This window comes from Acinonyx jubatus, chromosome D3 (genome assembly GCF_027475565.1).
Source record: "Acinonyx jubatus isolate Ajub_Pintada_27869175 chromosome D3, VMU_Ajub_asm_v1.0, whole genome shotgun sequence".
In the NCBI taxonomy this organism is placed as follows: domain Eukaryota; kingdom Metazoa; phylum Chordata; class Mammalia; order Carnivora; family Felidae; genus Acinonyx; species Acinonyx jubatus.
This window is the reverse complement of record NC_069392.1, coordinates 77600867-77616272: the sequence shown is the minus strand read 5'-3', so window position 1 is coordinate 77616272 and position 15406 is coordinate 77600867. Positions and strand designations below refer to the sequence as shown.

The 15406-nt window shown below is 43.2% G+C and overlaps 1 protein-coding gene across 3 annotated transcripts in view; it reads right to left on the bottom strand.

The window, feature by feature from the left end:
• Window positions 1-456: 456 nt before the first annotated feature.
• The window catches only part of CDH20 (cadherin 20), a 207156-nt gene continuing 192206 nt past the window's right edge, over window positions 457-15406 (bottom strand). For 2 of the 3 annotated variants that reach the window (XM_027069091.2, XM_027069092.2), the window contains exons 10-12: window positions 11141-11258; window positions 6225-6476; window positions 457-1971 (exon numbers count right to left, since the gene is read on the bottom strand). In XM_027069091.2, coding sequence (XP_026924892.1) covers window positions 1466-1971; window positions 6225-6476; window positions 11141-11258 — 876 coding nt within the window. In that variant the 3' untranslated portion in view covers window positions 457-1465. The other variant, XM_027069095.2, reaches the window with a different exon arrangement.

Sequence of the window (15406 nt, the reverse complement as noted above, 5' to 3'; positions counted from 1 at the left end):
CTACCAACAGAACAGCGGTAAAAGTAGCATAGTGACGTGCCTCCTTGGTGGCTATGTGTAAAACCCTCTCACAAAACGAAAAATACGGGCAAAATTCACCATTGTACCATTGATGTTACCAAATCATCCTTTACTCTTTCCAGAGATGGGGGAATGAAGAGTGTTCACGAAAAGCTTAACGGTAGGAACCACAACGTTCATATGATCAGTGACTGAAAAGGGATGCATAGCCTCATACTTCTTTGCTGCTGCCTTTGCCTTATGCATCAGCTCCAGCCCCGGGAACCTGAGGCTAGGTCAAGATCACAAAGCCTCCTTTGGGCTCAGCAGTTAAACAAATGTGCCATAGATTTTCCTTTCTACTTAGCTTTTATTAAAAGAAGCACTAGGGTACTGAGATGCAGTACATCATATTTATTACCAAAATTATTAACAAATATACAAAACGTATACATGTAATTTTCTTACATCCATTTATTCTCTATAATACTGATTTTTGTTCAAGTAGGTTATCTACAGTATGTAAACATCCCTTGGATTGACCTCACACAGATTAGGAAAGCCCTCTAACCCATGCTTTTATCAGATACTTCTTTTTATTTGGCTTTCATTTGTAGCATCTAATCTTCACATTTGGCACATGGAAGAGACATCTACAGTGCAAAAGAGGCAGATTTTCTGGTTTCGTTCTGAACAATTTTGCAAGGGCACCGTTAAAGAGCCGAGAGAACAGGGCACTCTAACTTGATGGAGTTGGAGCCATCCTAATGCCAACAACTCTTGGTTCAGCCGTTAAACTTGAGCACAAAGTCAATGCCTCTTCCTTCTCCCATCCCCCACCCACCCATCATGCAAGGCCGATTCGCCTTAACCTTGTCTCAAAAGGGTTAAAAGAAATGCCATCCATCCCAGGACAAGTAGGTTAATTTCACCGAATAACAAGCTTTCAGTGTTCTTTTGTGTGGGTTGGTTTGTGCAGTTTGATGAGCCAGCAAAATTCTTAAATGGAGAATAAAAGAAGATTTTTTTTTTTTTTAAAGGGAGGAAGAAAGACAAAAGGATACGAGGAGTCAGACTTTCTTTCACTCGCCACCTGTGTATGTAAGACCAGAAACTCTTAGCGGTGGCCAAGGGACCAAGGCCTTGGCGAGTGGCAGAGAAAAGCCAAGCTCGCCAGAACTTAACCCTGGGCTCCAAGCCCTGGCAGACACTGTCACAAAAAATTGAAATGAAAAAAGGAAAAAGAAAAGAAAGGTAATTGGAGTTACTGCCCCCCTCTTCCTGTGTTTCCTTTTGATTACTTAACTTAAGGTAACCAAGTAAAGCTGATCCAGAGAGAGCTCTCTTCGCCGCTCACCCCCTTCTCGCTCTCCAGCACAGTATTGCTCGTGCGGTTGGCGGCGCCCATGGTGAGCGTCCGCCGAGAACGTCTGGGTTTGGACGCGCGCCTGCCTCCCGGCTTCCGTCACCACAGGGGCGCGGGCCCCTCCGACGCCCCGTAGAGCTCCGCCAGCTTCCGGAAGCGGGGCCCCCAGTCCGTCAGGAAGTCGAAGCTCTGCTCCGAGTCCGACGTGGCCGACTGCAGGGAGCTCAGCGACCCGGCCACGGAGCCGTCCCCCTCGAACATGTACGTCTGGAGGGAGTCGAAGGGCGGGGCCCACAGGTCCATGTCGGCCTCGTAGAGCTTGGCCAGCACGTAGCTGTGGACCGTGCTGCTCACGGCGCACGTCTGAGGCACGTAGCGGGAGAGGCTCTCGATCTCGGGCAGCATGTCCTGCCGCGTCTTGGGGGCGCCTCCCCCCTGCGCCTCCCGCGGGTTCCACATGGCCGCGATGTCGAAGGCCTCGGTGTCTTCCTCGCCGCCGCCCTCGTCGTCGTAGCGGACGATGTTCTCGTGGATGTTCTCCTCGTCGTCGATGATGTACGGCTGTTTCCGGTGCCTCCTCATGGACAAAATGAGCAGCACCAGCACTGCCGGAAACAAAGACGACAGGATATTTACCCGAGAGACCTGGCTGTGTGTGCCGTGACTTGAAATATTCATGATTGACCACAGGTACCGGGAGAGTTCTTTGGGCTGTGAGCTCAGGGACCGCGTTTGGATACGTTAAACCACAGGGTCGGCCTCGTTCTCACCCGTTCTGTAGGGCAGGTGGTGTAGGCACACGAAGCCTTCTATTCTTTTCCAAGCGGTCCACTAGGAGAAGTTGTATGTAAAGTCTCGTTGCATTAGCTTATTGCTTCGAAATTGTGTGGGGGTATGTGTCCAGCCAGCCACCCAAAATACAATCCCGTTAACTAAGCACAGAGCCTTGTGGCCCGCCATAGAACCTATGCCAGGGATCAGGACAGTATACATTTCTCATATTATAACGTGGAAATCTTATTATGTAGGTGCAATACGGCTTTTTTTTTTTACCATTAGTATGTAAATAGGATCCTGCTGTGTAAATATCATACACTAATATGTATGCATGTAGACATAGGCTAAGTATGAATCCAAGTCTTAGTCTTTTTATACCTCTTTCAAAAAACAAGTATAAGTGACGGCTGTTTTCCAATAAACTGTGATTCTTAGGACAGCCTTCCATTAAGGCGGTGGTGGGGACTCTGGCTCCAGTGATGTTCGTGGAAGGGAGGGAATGAGGAGTGACATTTTATATAATTCATCATGTTCTCACAGAAGCACCATGCTGTTAGATGTGCCCTTGCAGATTTGGATAAAATTTTATCGCAACAAACGTATTTTTTTCCAGGATGTGTTCCCTGGGGTTTAAAGGGGAGAGAGAGATAATCCCATTGAACTGTTTATCTCTGTGACTGAAAATGTTTTCCAGGAAGTGTGTTGAGGTTTTAGCCGTAGAACTGCTATTGATTTTTTTTTCCCCCTGATACGCTTTGTTGCAGCTCGTGAACAGTAACAGCTTGACAACATTGCAAAATAAAACTGCAGTTTACCAAGGGGGACAAAAGTGGAATTTGGTTGTATGCCCAGTAAGATTATGAACTGACAAAAAAATTCACAGTAACGATTTAAAAAATTTGAGTGTAGAAGGTGCTTTCCATAAATTGCATTTAATAATGTTCGTATCTAATATTTTCCCAAATAGCTTGGGTGACAGAATGCACACCCAGGAAACAATGATATATTCTCGTGTGTTTTCTGTGTGTGCGAGAATACAGCTCATGGACTACCGGATTGTGTGATTTCAGAGAAGTGGACTAACAAGGCCCTAAACAAGTAGGGGCTTAAACTGGGTGTGGGAGGCTGGGGCGTGATCTGGATGGATGCAGGCTGGATAAATGGGATTCTGTGTGAACGTGCTCTGTTTGTGGGGTTCAGTAAATGGTTACTAAACTCAAATATTGTTTTAGGCACTGTGCAAAGCAAAAGAGAAACAACACTGATGATTTTTGCTCTTATAACTTGTAATCTAAGGAGGTTGTGGGCACTGATGGTTAATGCAAGTCAGGCAGTGATAAGGCCTATCAGAGGGTTCTAAGTGTTGCAAAGAGAATACGGAAGCAGGGCCAGGTAATTCTTCCTAGGGGCCTGGAAAACCTTCACATAGATTACATTGGGATGCTAGTGTGGTAGTTTAGAAAATGCTAGGAAGCAAAATTAGAAAAGTCTTTGAATATCTTCTGGAAAGAATTCTGAAGATAGAGAATTAGGCAGCTTATAGACCTGGTCCATCTTGTATTTGTTGTACAGAAATCTTACATATATCTTACAAAATAAGGTAAAATATCTTATTTTTTAGGTAATCTGATTTAAATAACAAGTATTGGATAATGCCCTGAAAATCAGATTCTGGGAAACATGGTCCTATTCAACTGAAAGGCTTCCCGGACAGAAGAGAGTCCAATCTAGGGGTGTTTTTTTCTTTAAGTATTATAGGCACAGTCCAAAGGGCCTATGAGATTTTCTAGGAAGTAGATACATACTGGAGACATGAAAAAAAATCCTGTAAAGTCAAAATTGTATTTATTTAATTTTCCACAAAGTGTATTTTGTTGACAGATCCACTGCAATTGAATCTTACTCAGTTTTATGAATTATATTTAATTTAGGATGTGCATTCTTAGAAATAAGAGTGCCTAAAACTGTGAGGATTGTAAATAAAGTTGCATAGCGCTGCTCAGTTTAGCTCCTGAAAGCTGTCTATTTATTCCGTACAATTCAAAAGGTAAGGCGTAATGGGCTTGGGAAGCACAATATAAATTGCTCCTTGCACACCATTTCTAGCTTGAGAGCCTCTCTGTGCCAGTCTTTTGAAATCAGTCTTTCCGTAATGATGGCTTTTTCTACTCTTTGTGGGCAAGGGTAAACTTATAATGCAGACATTTTCCAAACATAGAAGTAGGGACGGCCAGTTTGGAAATTTCTCCTAGGAGCAAGTTCCTTCAAAGGCCTCTTGTAGTTTATCCTGTTCTGCACTCAAGGACTCCCAATGCCATCTTACGGACAATCAAGGAATTGCAGGAAGGTGTTATTTGTCAGTGCAGACAGGGAGCAGAAACCAAACACTTCTCTCTGATCCAGGGAAATGAGGACTTAGAAAAGTTAGTTATTTATATTACTTCTTCCTTCATATAGCACTGAACTAAAACGACACAATCAAACCACATGTTGTATTTGTAAATGTTTTGTGAGAAGCATATTCCATAGACTGACCTAGAAATTCAAACAGGTGCTGATATTTTGCTGTAGAACCTTCTTTCTCTGGTGTGACTCAGTCTCGTGGTGTATAGGTGAACCTGGGATCAAGGGGTTATGGGGATTTCTGAATGTCTATTCTCACTTAAATCCGCAGGGCTGTACTCTTTTTCCTCATAGAACGCTAGGAGTTCTTTCACGTTGAATAATATTACTCTCTTCTGTGTCTTTTTTTCTAAGCAAAACGTGTGCAATGAAGTAATTCAATCAGAAGAGTTGGGATATATGTACAGATGCTTTTGTGGTTTCCAGAGTTAGTTTAGGTGTTTTGTTGTTTGTTTTTGAGTGTTGAGTTGGAAAAGAATTGCTCCAGTCGCCTGATACGCAAGGGAGGTGGGTAGCAGCCTCATTGTATGATTTGAGAGGAGGAATAAAGGGTTCTGTCTCGCTGGTGCTCTCCCACTAGCCTGTCATTGCATCTTTGTGTTTCAGCAGCAGTGGCACACCGGCCCCGTGGGCCCTGTGTAGTCTCTGCTCCCCCTTAGATGGCCGTGGTGCCTCGGAGGGGTGCTAATGCCCCCAGAGAGCTTGTTCTCCCAGACGCCCATGGGGTTCACTCTGTCACTTCTTTCAGGTCTCCACTCAAAGGTCTCCTTTACAGTGAGGCCCGCCCTGACCACCTTGTTTGAAGTTTATTTATTTTGAGAAGGAGAGAGAGAGAGAGCGAAAGCATGTGTGTGGGGGGGAGGAGCAGAGAGAGGGAGAGAGAGAATCCCCAGCAGGCCCTGTGCTGTCAGCGCAGAATGCCATGTGGAACTCGAACCCATGAACCGTGAGATCCTGACCTGAGCTGAAATCAAGAGTCTGACGCTTAACAGACTGAGCCATCCAGGGGCCCCTGACCACCTTGTTTAAAATGACACCTACCCTTGTCTCCTGTCCCCTCAGGATACCCTGTCCCTCTTCTCTGTAACACCGCCTCCAGAAGTTGAGAATGAACATTTAGGAGAAGAGCCTTTTCGGCCCAGATACAGAGATACACAGTGTAGGGTTGGGCTGCATTTCGCTTCTGGCTCTGCCTCTGACAATTGGCCTTGGGCCCGTCACTATCCTTTTGTGATTTATCTCCTATTTATTTGAAATGAAGGGGTTAGAAGAGGGGTTTCTTGTATCCCGCCCCAAATTGTCATGTTGATTTTGTGGTGTCAAAATGAGCTTGCTTTGTTCTGAAGTAAGCTTTGTGAAGACAGACATGTGTGTTTTATCAATCCCAGCACATGGAAAGGTATCCTGGCCCAGAGTAGATGCCAGAGAAACAGATGTGCTTTGATCCGGCCAAAGAGGCCACGCGTTCCTTGAAGGAAGGGACTATCTTTGGTTTCTTTTTTTTTTCCCGTCCTTGAAGGAAGGGACTATCTTTGGTTTCTTTTTTTTTTCCCGGCCTCCCTCTGTCACCTTTTCACCAAGCCTGGTGTAGAAGACCGGGTCTGAACAGCTGTGTTAGAGTGATGGCGAAGTAGGCACTTGCGGGACCCCACAGAATAGAAGGGAGCCGCTTGCTCACCTAGGAGGACGAAGATGCAGGCCAGGATGGCGATGAGGGCGCCCCGGCTCAAACTGACCGGGAGCATGTAGGCCTCGGGGCTGCAGGACAGGACATGGCCGTCGTCGTCACAGCCGCACACCTGGATGGTCAGCGTGCCCGTGCTGCTCAGTACCGGCTGCCCGCTGTCTGCTATCAGGATGGGCAGGTAAAACACACTCTGCTCCTGCTGCCGGAAGCCAGACCTCCTGGTGAGAATCCGGGCAGTGTTATCTGAAGAAGACAGGGATTCCAGGTTTGAAAAATGGGGAGAGGGATAATGGGAGGAAAGAAGAAAATGCAAGAACCGACGAGTGAATTAACTTCTTGGTTTGAGGAAAGCAAGAGCCCAGGGAGTGGATGTGGGATGGGCAGAGAGGGCCGGTCGCACATTTCCTGGAGGCATTTAGCTGCAGCCACTCCTGGTTTGTGTGGATCAGCATTTGAATTCAGACACATTGGATTTTTGCTTGCTTCTAGGCAAAACCCTGAGGCCTAGGAGAGAAACCCTTTCTGAGAGTGTGTTTTACCCTTTGTGACATAAAGTGCCCAGGGCGAACTGTTAGACTTCAGATCTAACTGAAATGTTCCTGTGAAAGCTTGATATAAATGAACAATCATTGGCCACTTGTGGTCCCTGTTTGTTCCCGCTCAGCAGGTTTCCAAGGCCACAGGGCTGCTTCGTGCCTCCAGGAAAAGAACGCTGACGAGCCTTCTTGGCTGTGGCAGATTGCTTGTTTTTGCCATTTTGGCTGGAATTCACGTCTTCTGCTATTTTCTTTTATGTCTCTGAAACGCAGTCACCACCTCCTCCTGTGCTTTCTGAAGAACCTGCTCATTTAGCAGAAGCTTACTTGAAATCCCCTAATCACATGATTGATTCACCCTGTTATCTCCCCCCTTCTTGGTGGTCTGAGTTTACACAATATGAATGTGGTGAAAATTCGTACCTGGTCAGCAGTATTAGTTTTTCTCCTCCAGTTTTAAAGGGGATTAGAAAATTATTTGATGTGTTTCCACAAAGGTGGTGTGTGTGAGTGTGTGTATTTATATTTATATTTGCCTAATGTAGTGTTTGGGGATCTTTTATTTTTTTAATCTGTGTTTTCACGTTTCCTCGAGTGGGTTTGCATCGTAAGTCATGTCTTTTTTTGCAAAGTTCAGATCATTTTCAGTAGAAGAAAAGTTTGAGAGATGTGGTAGGACATGTAGGCAGTGACTCTCAAAGCTAATATCGACGTGGATGGTCCTCTGGATGTGTTTTACATTTCACCGGGAAGAGTCTAGAACTACACAAAAACTTCTGAGAGCCTGACCAAAGTGAACATTATTAATACCAATATTTCTGGTTCTCTTTCCCTTCTTGGACATAATGAAGGATTATATTTTTCTACCCTCTTAAATTTTGGCACGTCTACAGGATTTGCTTTTGATAACGATAAATGGGCGAAAGTGATTGCTGTCACTTCCAGGCAGAAGCACCTAGCAGGTGGTATGTGTGTCTCTGTGTTCTCTTGCCTTGGCGTGGCGTTATGCAAGAACGTTTAAGGTGGAGATCCAGGCAGCCTGGGACACCGAGCTACGTGGACAGCTGTCCTCGTTGCTCACACCCACGATCAGCCTCATGTGAGCAAGAAATTAACTTTAGTTGTGTTAAGCCACTGAAAGTTTGGTGTCATTTGTTGCTGCGGCATAGGCCAGCCTGTTCTGATGAACACATTATCCTTCGTTAGCTCTTTCACTTCCTCCTTGCCTTGCCTTTTCATGGTAGCAGTTATGGTTTACTGAGTGCTCATGTGCAAATACTTAGTCTTTATACGCAGTATCTCATTTAATTTTCACATTTGATGAGATAGTGATAGTCTGACCCTTTTACAGTGGATGGGTTAAGGCCTAGAGAGATTATATAATTTGCTCAAAGTTACTTAGTAGCAGAGCTGAGATTTGAACTCTGGTCTCTCTGACTCCACATAAACATTTCTTCTATTGTGCTGTGTAACTACTAATTTAGTTTAGTGATACTAACTCTAGAAAATTATCCAGCCAGTGGAAATCCCTTCCTGCTTTGGTACAGGCCCCTTTCCTCTTTTATTTCCTTCTCAGTGGAGGAATATAGCAACTCGTTGCCAACCTGAGGATTAATTAGTATCTCTGTCTACTCTACAGCCCCCCTACTTTTCTGTTTGTCCAGATTTTGTAGCTAAGTATTACTAATTCTTTTTCACAGTGTTAATTTTGTGTTTCCAGAAACCAAGTTTTTTTTCACACAGAATTGTTTTGTTTTTTATTTTTCAGTTTAATCAAGGCTAGGTTGTAAGACTTGTAGAAAGCTTGACCAGAGATGAATTTCATAAAAGTATTATATCATGCCTACTTACACAACATGTTTCTTGGTCTTAGAATTATTTACAGTTAAATAAAAAAGATCAGAGCATTGTGTTGCTAAGTCTAGTCTTAGAAGGGGTCTGGCATATAGTAGCCACTTGTGAAGATTTTGTTGAACATGATAATTAGGGCTTTAGTAACCCATTTGGAAGCAATATTTGTTTCCAAGGTGACACAAAACTTTTTTTTTTTCCTGAAACCGTTCCCAAATTCTAGTTCTACTCTAAATGCTTACTTTATTATTTTGTTTGTAACATAATTTATTGTCAAGTTGGCTGACATATAGTGTATACAGTGTGGTCTTGGTTTTGGGGTAGATTCCCATGATTCATCGCTTACATACAACACTCGGTGCTCATCCCAAAAGGGCCCTCCTCAATGTGCATCATCGATTTTTCCCTCTTCCCCCATCCCCCCATCAACTCTTAGTTTGTTCTCTGTATTTAAGAGTCTCTCATGGTTTACCTCCCTCTCCCTCTGTCTGTAACTATTTTTTCCCCTTCCCTTCCTCCATGGTCTTCTGTTAAGTTTCTCAAGTTACACATATGAGTAAAAACATACGATTTCTGTCTTTCTCTGACTCCAGGAAAATACACTTCACACCAGTGAAATACACTTAGCCTACTCGGTTTCTGATCTTGGGCCATTTGCTTTCTTATCTATCAAATGAGACAATGAGAATCGGAGGGATTAATAACTTCCTTGAAACCTTAGAAGATTATTAAAAATATCAAATAAAGCAAAGTATGGGAAAATACGTTTGAAACTGCAAATTGTTATACACACACAGTCCTCTTAATAATGCTTTGGGGATTAAAAAGGCGCTACTTGAGGTAGTGCCTGTTGTGTTTATAAAAGGATATCATGTGTAGGGCACGAGAGTTGGAGTCCTGACAGAGGATCCACCAAATCAGATGTTCAATTTTTCATGAGCCTTAGTAAAAGGTACTCATGGGATAATTGTTATGAGGAAATTAAGAGTTTGTTCTTTCTATTGAAGATGTGCTGACTTTCATTTTGGAAAACCTTCCAAGTAATGAGTCATTTCTTTTATAGTCATCATGTTCTAGTGGCTTTTCTTTTTAAAGTATTGGCTCCATGAATTGGTGTCCAAAGTCATCTTTAAGAAAGTTGCAGCATTTTGCTGCATATTGTTTCCGTACTGAATCTGACAAATAGCGTGAAAGAACAGAGTGACATTTCACTGAAAATTTGTAGAAACAGTGTAATGTATCATCTTCCCAACCCCAGGGTTTCCGCTGTAAAACCAGTCCTAAGGGGGCTAAAATCACTTTTTGTAGGAAGGATTTCCCTGTGAAGCAGATAAATGAATACTTCAAACTTTGATCCAATAAAAATGTTGGGATGTTTAATTGTAGTACTTCTGTTGTTATGATTTATATTACCCTTCCTTCCAGAATTCTTAGAGTGATTTTATGATAACATGTAGAAGGTTAAAGGAAAGACTTGGAGGAACATTTTCCACGTAAAAGAAAACAGGTTTAATAGTCTTAAGTTTTAATGGCAGAATATGATGGGGGGTGGAATTAATACTTTAAGTCTCAAATAATTGGTGTTTGAGACTAAGACCAGGCAGGCCTAGTCATGACTTTTTGTTACCCTTTGTTTAGATTGTTATACAGTGACAATTACTATTTTATAATTGGAATAAAAATGAGGCTAGTAGAGCCCAGAGAAGTGACAATCTCTCTCTGCAAGGTCAGACAGAAAGTAGCAGAGTTAGTAACAGAAGGAGTTCACTTGACAGTTTAAAAATTTTTTTTCTGATCTCCTTTGAAAATCATCTGGCTGGAGAGCAGAAGCCCCTCCTTTTCCCACCTGTGCCCGATGAAGAATGTGCTAGGTTTACAAATTTCCTAGCTGATCAGAGTGCTTACTGGAAAAGAAGGGTCTAGAATTCCATTCCAGCTAAGTTGTAGTGGGGAATGGTTTCTAGAATAGGAAACCCCACCTGACTCTTTCTTTTTAAACCATTCTAAAGTAATAAAGTTGTTTCAGTGGTCAGACTACTCTTTGTGATCCTATATTTGTCCTTTGTTATCTTAGGCTTTGTCTCCCTTTTGTTCTGGGAGCTCTTTACTGTCATCCCCTTTGATGCTTGCCCAGACATGTTCCCTCAGGTTTCTCTCTTTGTCTAGTTCAATTTCTATCTTTCTCAGATTTCCCCCATAGTTATAGAACATACACACATGGCTGTTATCTGTGGGAAAGAAGGAAGGCTTTTGCCTGTGTGCCTGGCACAGTGTCTCACACAGAGGCAGCTCTCAAACATTTGTCAACTAACTGAAAGTTTCAGAATCAGCAGAGGACATTCTTTTTTTCTTTGATGTTTTGAAACAAAACTTTAAAAGACACTGCAAATGAGCATTAATGTCTTTGCTGCTGCTAAAGAGCAGGTGACCTTTGGCGTGACACTGTTTGCATGGTAGAGTAAACAGAAGTCTCCAGCCCAAGCTAGAAGAGCATTGGTGGCCACCTATCCACCTGGTTACCTTGGTTGTCCCGAATGGTGAAGTTGGGGTTGTTAGCAGCCTCGGGAGCCAAGCTGTAGTAGAAGTGCTGACCACTGTGTGGGTCGTCTAGGTCCACGGCACTCACTGTCTGGATCAGCTGAGGGGGTGACATGGAATCATGTGAGTCAGAGTCAGAAGAAAAATCGTCAGGACCCCGTGAGATCCCAAGCCCTAAAATCCGATAGTGGATTGTTTTACCTAATGAGAAAGGCATCCTGAAACTTACCTGGAAACTCTCCATGGCATCACACCACTCAAGATTGAATTTTGGTCTTTATTATTGGGCCTGAGTACATATTTGGCACATGGTGAATGTTACCTGAATACTTCAGGGGTTAGGCGTCAGCATAACAAATTCTGACACCAACACCAGTGTTTTTAAGCAGTCTAAAGAGAAGACTGGATAAGAACACCATGGGATGCCACAAGGCCCTGCTTGTTTCTGTTTTCCATTCTTCTACTTCACCTACTTAACCTCACCATTTGGGTTAATATTTCGGGGTCAAATTGCTATCTTTGAGAAGCCTCTATTGAAAAATGACCAATACCTAGAAGAGAAATAGACACAACATCTACTGTGTCAGGTTAATGGAACACAGCTGGGAGGGGATGGGTCACAGGGCAGTTGCTTTTGGTTGGCTGGAAGGGGAGCTAGGAAACGTGGAGAGCCCAAGATCTCGGGTGGGATATGTGGAACAGACTGGCGTCAGAAGCAGGGTTTGGGGGTGAGGAGAACAAAAGAAGGGATGGCTTTCTTTTGAGCTCTTTGGCCTAAACTTTGCCTTTTCCATAGTGCTTTTCAAAGTAGTAGGTTGCTAGGAGGGTTATAAAGGCCATGGTAAAAAAGCTACTAAGAAAGCAGTGCAGAATATGCGATTGAAAAAGCAGCAGGCCAACTGGGAGGGATATAGAAAAAGTGTTGAATGGATGGTCACCTTCCTATGTGTTTCCTCTACCAACCAATGCCACAGATACCTCCCACCCGTCTTGGGCCTGAACCTGTAGACTTGACCTTCCAGCTGTTTAAAATGGCTTATGCTTCTCTGCCAGGGTAGAAACCAGAGCATCAAGGGTCAGTTGGCGGGCCCAGGTCGGATTGCTTATTAGTCTATATTTCTTCCTCTGTAAATTAAGGGAGGTAATGCTACCCCTCAGTATACCGAAGTTTAAATAACAAGAGAGGGAGGCTCCCAGCTGGGGGCCTTCTGGTGGACACTGCGTTGTTCAGATCCCCCTTCAATGAAGGATTTGATGCCCCAGATTTGTCAGTCTCTTTGAGGATTGTCTCATTTGCTGAGAGTCACCTACCCACACTCACCACATCCTTCCAGGGAAGCCCAAGGCGAATGACTGATGTAGTAGTGTAAAAGCCTGACCATCCCGTCTAAACTTGGGCAAACTAGTTCTAGAGCTCTTTCAAGTCATGCAAGCCTTGTTAGTGGGTCTGCATCCCAGCTGGACTTCTCATTTTGCCTAGTCCTGCAAAGTCGTCCTCTTCTACAGGCATTGGTCCCAAGGGCATTCCTTAATAAACATCTTATACCAGAACTCCACTTTTGGATACGCCTCCTGCAAACCCAACTGGCAGCTGGCCTCTTTTGAACCTGAAGGTTGAAGGAATGGAGTTGCATAAAGGAGAGAGGTTGATTGAGCACTGAGAGATGAACTTGCCCCATGGCATAGCCTAGTGTCAGTTCTCACATATGAGGGCCACCCTACCACCCTATCCCTACGGAGATAAACCCTGTATTTTCCATCTTTCCCACAGTGCCAAACACATAAAGACAGAATCTCTCTCTCTCTCTTTTTTTTAAGAAAACATACCTCTTACTGAATGTTATAAATGGTTGATTATATATAACTTGGCAAACATAGTTGGGTAAATCATTTCAGAATATCTGACCTGTGAAATCATAAATATATTGGTGAGATGAGGGCCCTGAGGTATAGGACTGGTCCATGATTGGGCTTTTAAAGAATGAGTGAGCAAAGACACTGCCTTGCTGGGTTAGTTTCTGGAGGCTAAATTTCTTTGGTGGCAAATTTGGTTACCTGTAGCAATTGGGAACATAGTGGCCTGCTCTCCTGCCCTCCGCTATCCTGACGGGTCAGATTTCCTTCTCAGGCCCACTTGCCATGCAATATTCTGCTTAGCTGGTTTCATTCTGCCTTTAGCCAGCATCAGGCATGTTGTCTGATTTTTTTGTGGGCCTCCTTCCTGGCTGCTTGCGAGGAGGAAAGCACATATCCCGCCTCGGCGGACACACAGCTGACGACTACCCGACGCCTCTAACACAAGAAGGCCTGGTTCTTTATACGCCAGACATGCCTACCGAGCTGTGTGCTTTTGAAAAATCTTCAAAACATGTCCCAGAGCCAAAATCAAGGGGTAGGACTTTCAGTATCTTGGGCTAAAGATGATAACTATGACAGACTTGTGGCTCATGACCTGAACTTGAAGTCACAAATAAATTGGGTTTCAAAGGACTAACAGGCCATTAAAAGATGTATTTAGAAATGTAGAAATGGGAGATATACGTGTGTGCTCCAAAAATAAGAGAGGTAGTTGAAGTGCTATTGAGCTGTCAGAATACAACTTGTATTCTGAAGACCTTTAAGAAAGTCAGTACATCGTTTCCGGGGGGAGAAGAGGTTAATTTGCTGTGCTGCTAGTCACGTTCTTTATAATAGAGATTAGTAATTAGCTTTGTCGTGTATTATACATTTGTCATGGTAAAATTTTATACAATACAATTTTATATATTATACTTCATAGGCTATATATGAAATTTTTATATTATAACATAAAAGAAATTATTAAAATCAAGGTCCAGACCTTCTCACTCAAAACTCAATTACCACAGCACAGTAACTTGCTGTTTTTGTATCCTGCCTCCACCAGTCTTTGTTCACATGTAGTCATAACTTTATATAACTGCGAATGAGCGAGCATATACAGGTAGTTTTGATACTTTCTCTCTTTACTTATAATAACACAGATCATTTGTTACACTGTAGAGTCAGCATTGTAACTTTTATTAGCTGTGTAATGTTTCAAGTCTTCCTAGAAATTCAATATATGTGGAAGTAAAATTATCCTAGACTTGTTGAAAAAATTTTTTAGGAGTGCTATAGACCATTACACTGAGTTTTAAGAAACAGTGGATGAGATGATTTAGGTCAGAATCATTATAGGACATTTTTTTTCCCTGTGGAGAATGTGAATCACTTTTGAGTGAGAATGGTGGAGACGTGTGGACTCAATCTTTGGTGAGTACGGACACCGATAGCAGTTTTGGTTGTACACACTCGTCAGTTTGTGCAGCAAGGTGCCACTTTCCAGGTGTAGAAGTGAAAGCAAAATCTGCATTTCAGCCAGAAGACCTGAAGTACCAAAGCATGAGTCCTTGCCTTGTAGATGTGTGCTTCATAGACTCCTAAGTTTCATATTAAAACTATACTGACCCATTTGCCTCACCACCAGAACCCACAGGACCATAGAATATACTTTGGAAGAAGAAATTAGGACTATTAGGGGGTCTGTTGGGTTCTAGGTAGACAAGAAAGCATCTTATGGAAGCAGGGACATGGCCTGTGCTCTGAGGTACAGAAGGGTGGGCACAGGGTGGGCAGTAGCCCATTGCACGCATGACTACATGGCTACTCCAAGCAGAGTTCTGGATGTTTCTCAGTTACACCACTTGGAATTTGATCAACCAAAGTATTCATTTACCTTTAAAAGCATATTTTAAAAGAAGGTACAAATATGTCTCTACAGATTATAGAACTATGGCTGTCTCAAATTGGTAGAAACTTGTTCCTTCACATTCCTTTCCTTTCAAAAGTTACATGACGTGAACAACATTAAGAAAATGGTGTTTTAATTGAGGGAGGAGAGAGAGTGTAGGTATTCTAGGTAACAAAGCATTCTGAGAATAGGGCAGGCAGTCCCCCAACAAGGTGCCCGTTGTCAGAAGTTAAGAAAGGGAGATGGAAAGATATAAAAATAAACCTTCCCTACTGCAGATATTTTCAGCTGTTAGTGCTCAACTGAGGAAAAGAGGACTCTTCTGGTCTTCATGGTCCCTCGCTCCCTGGACGCAGAGCACATATTCCTGTAGTCGGTACTATACTGTTGAGTCACAAGATGGGTAGATAAGTTCAGGCCAGCCTGTGAATCAGGCTACCATCAAAGCATTGTTTAGGTCATAAAATGCATTGGGGGCTCCACATGCTTTTCCTAAC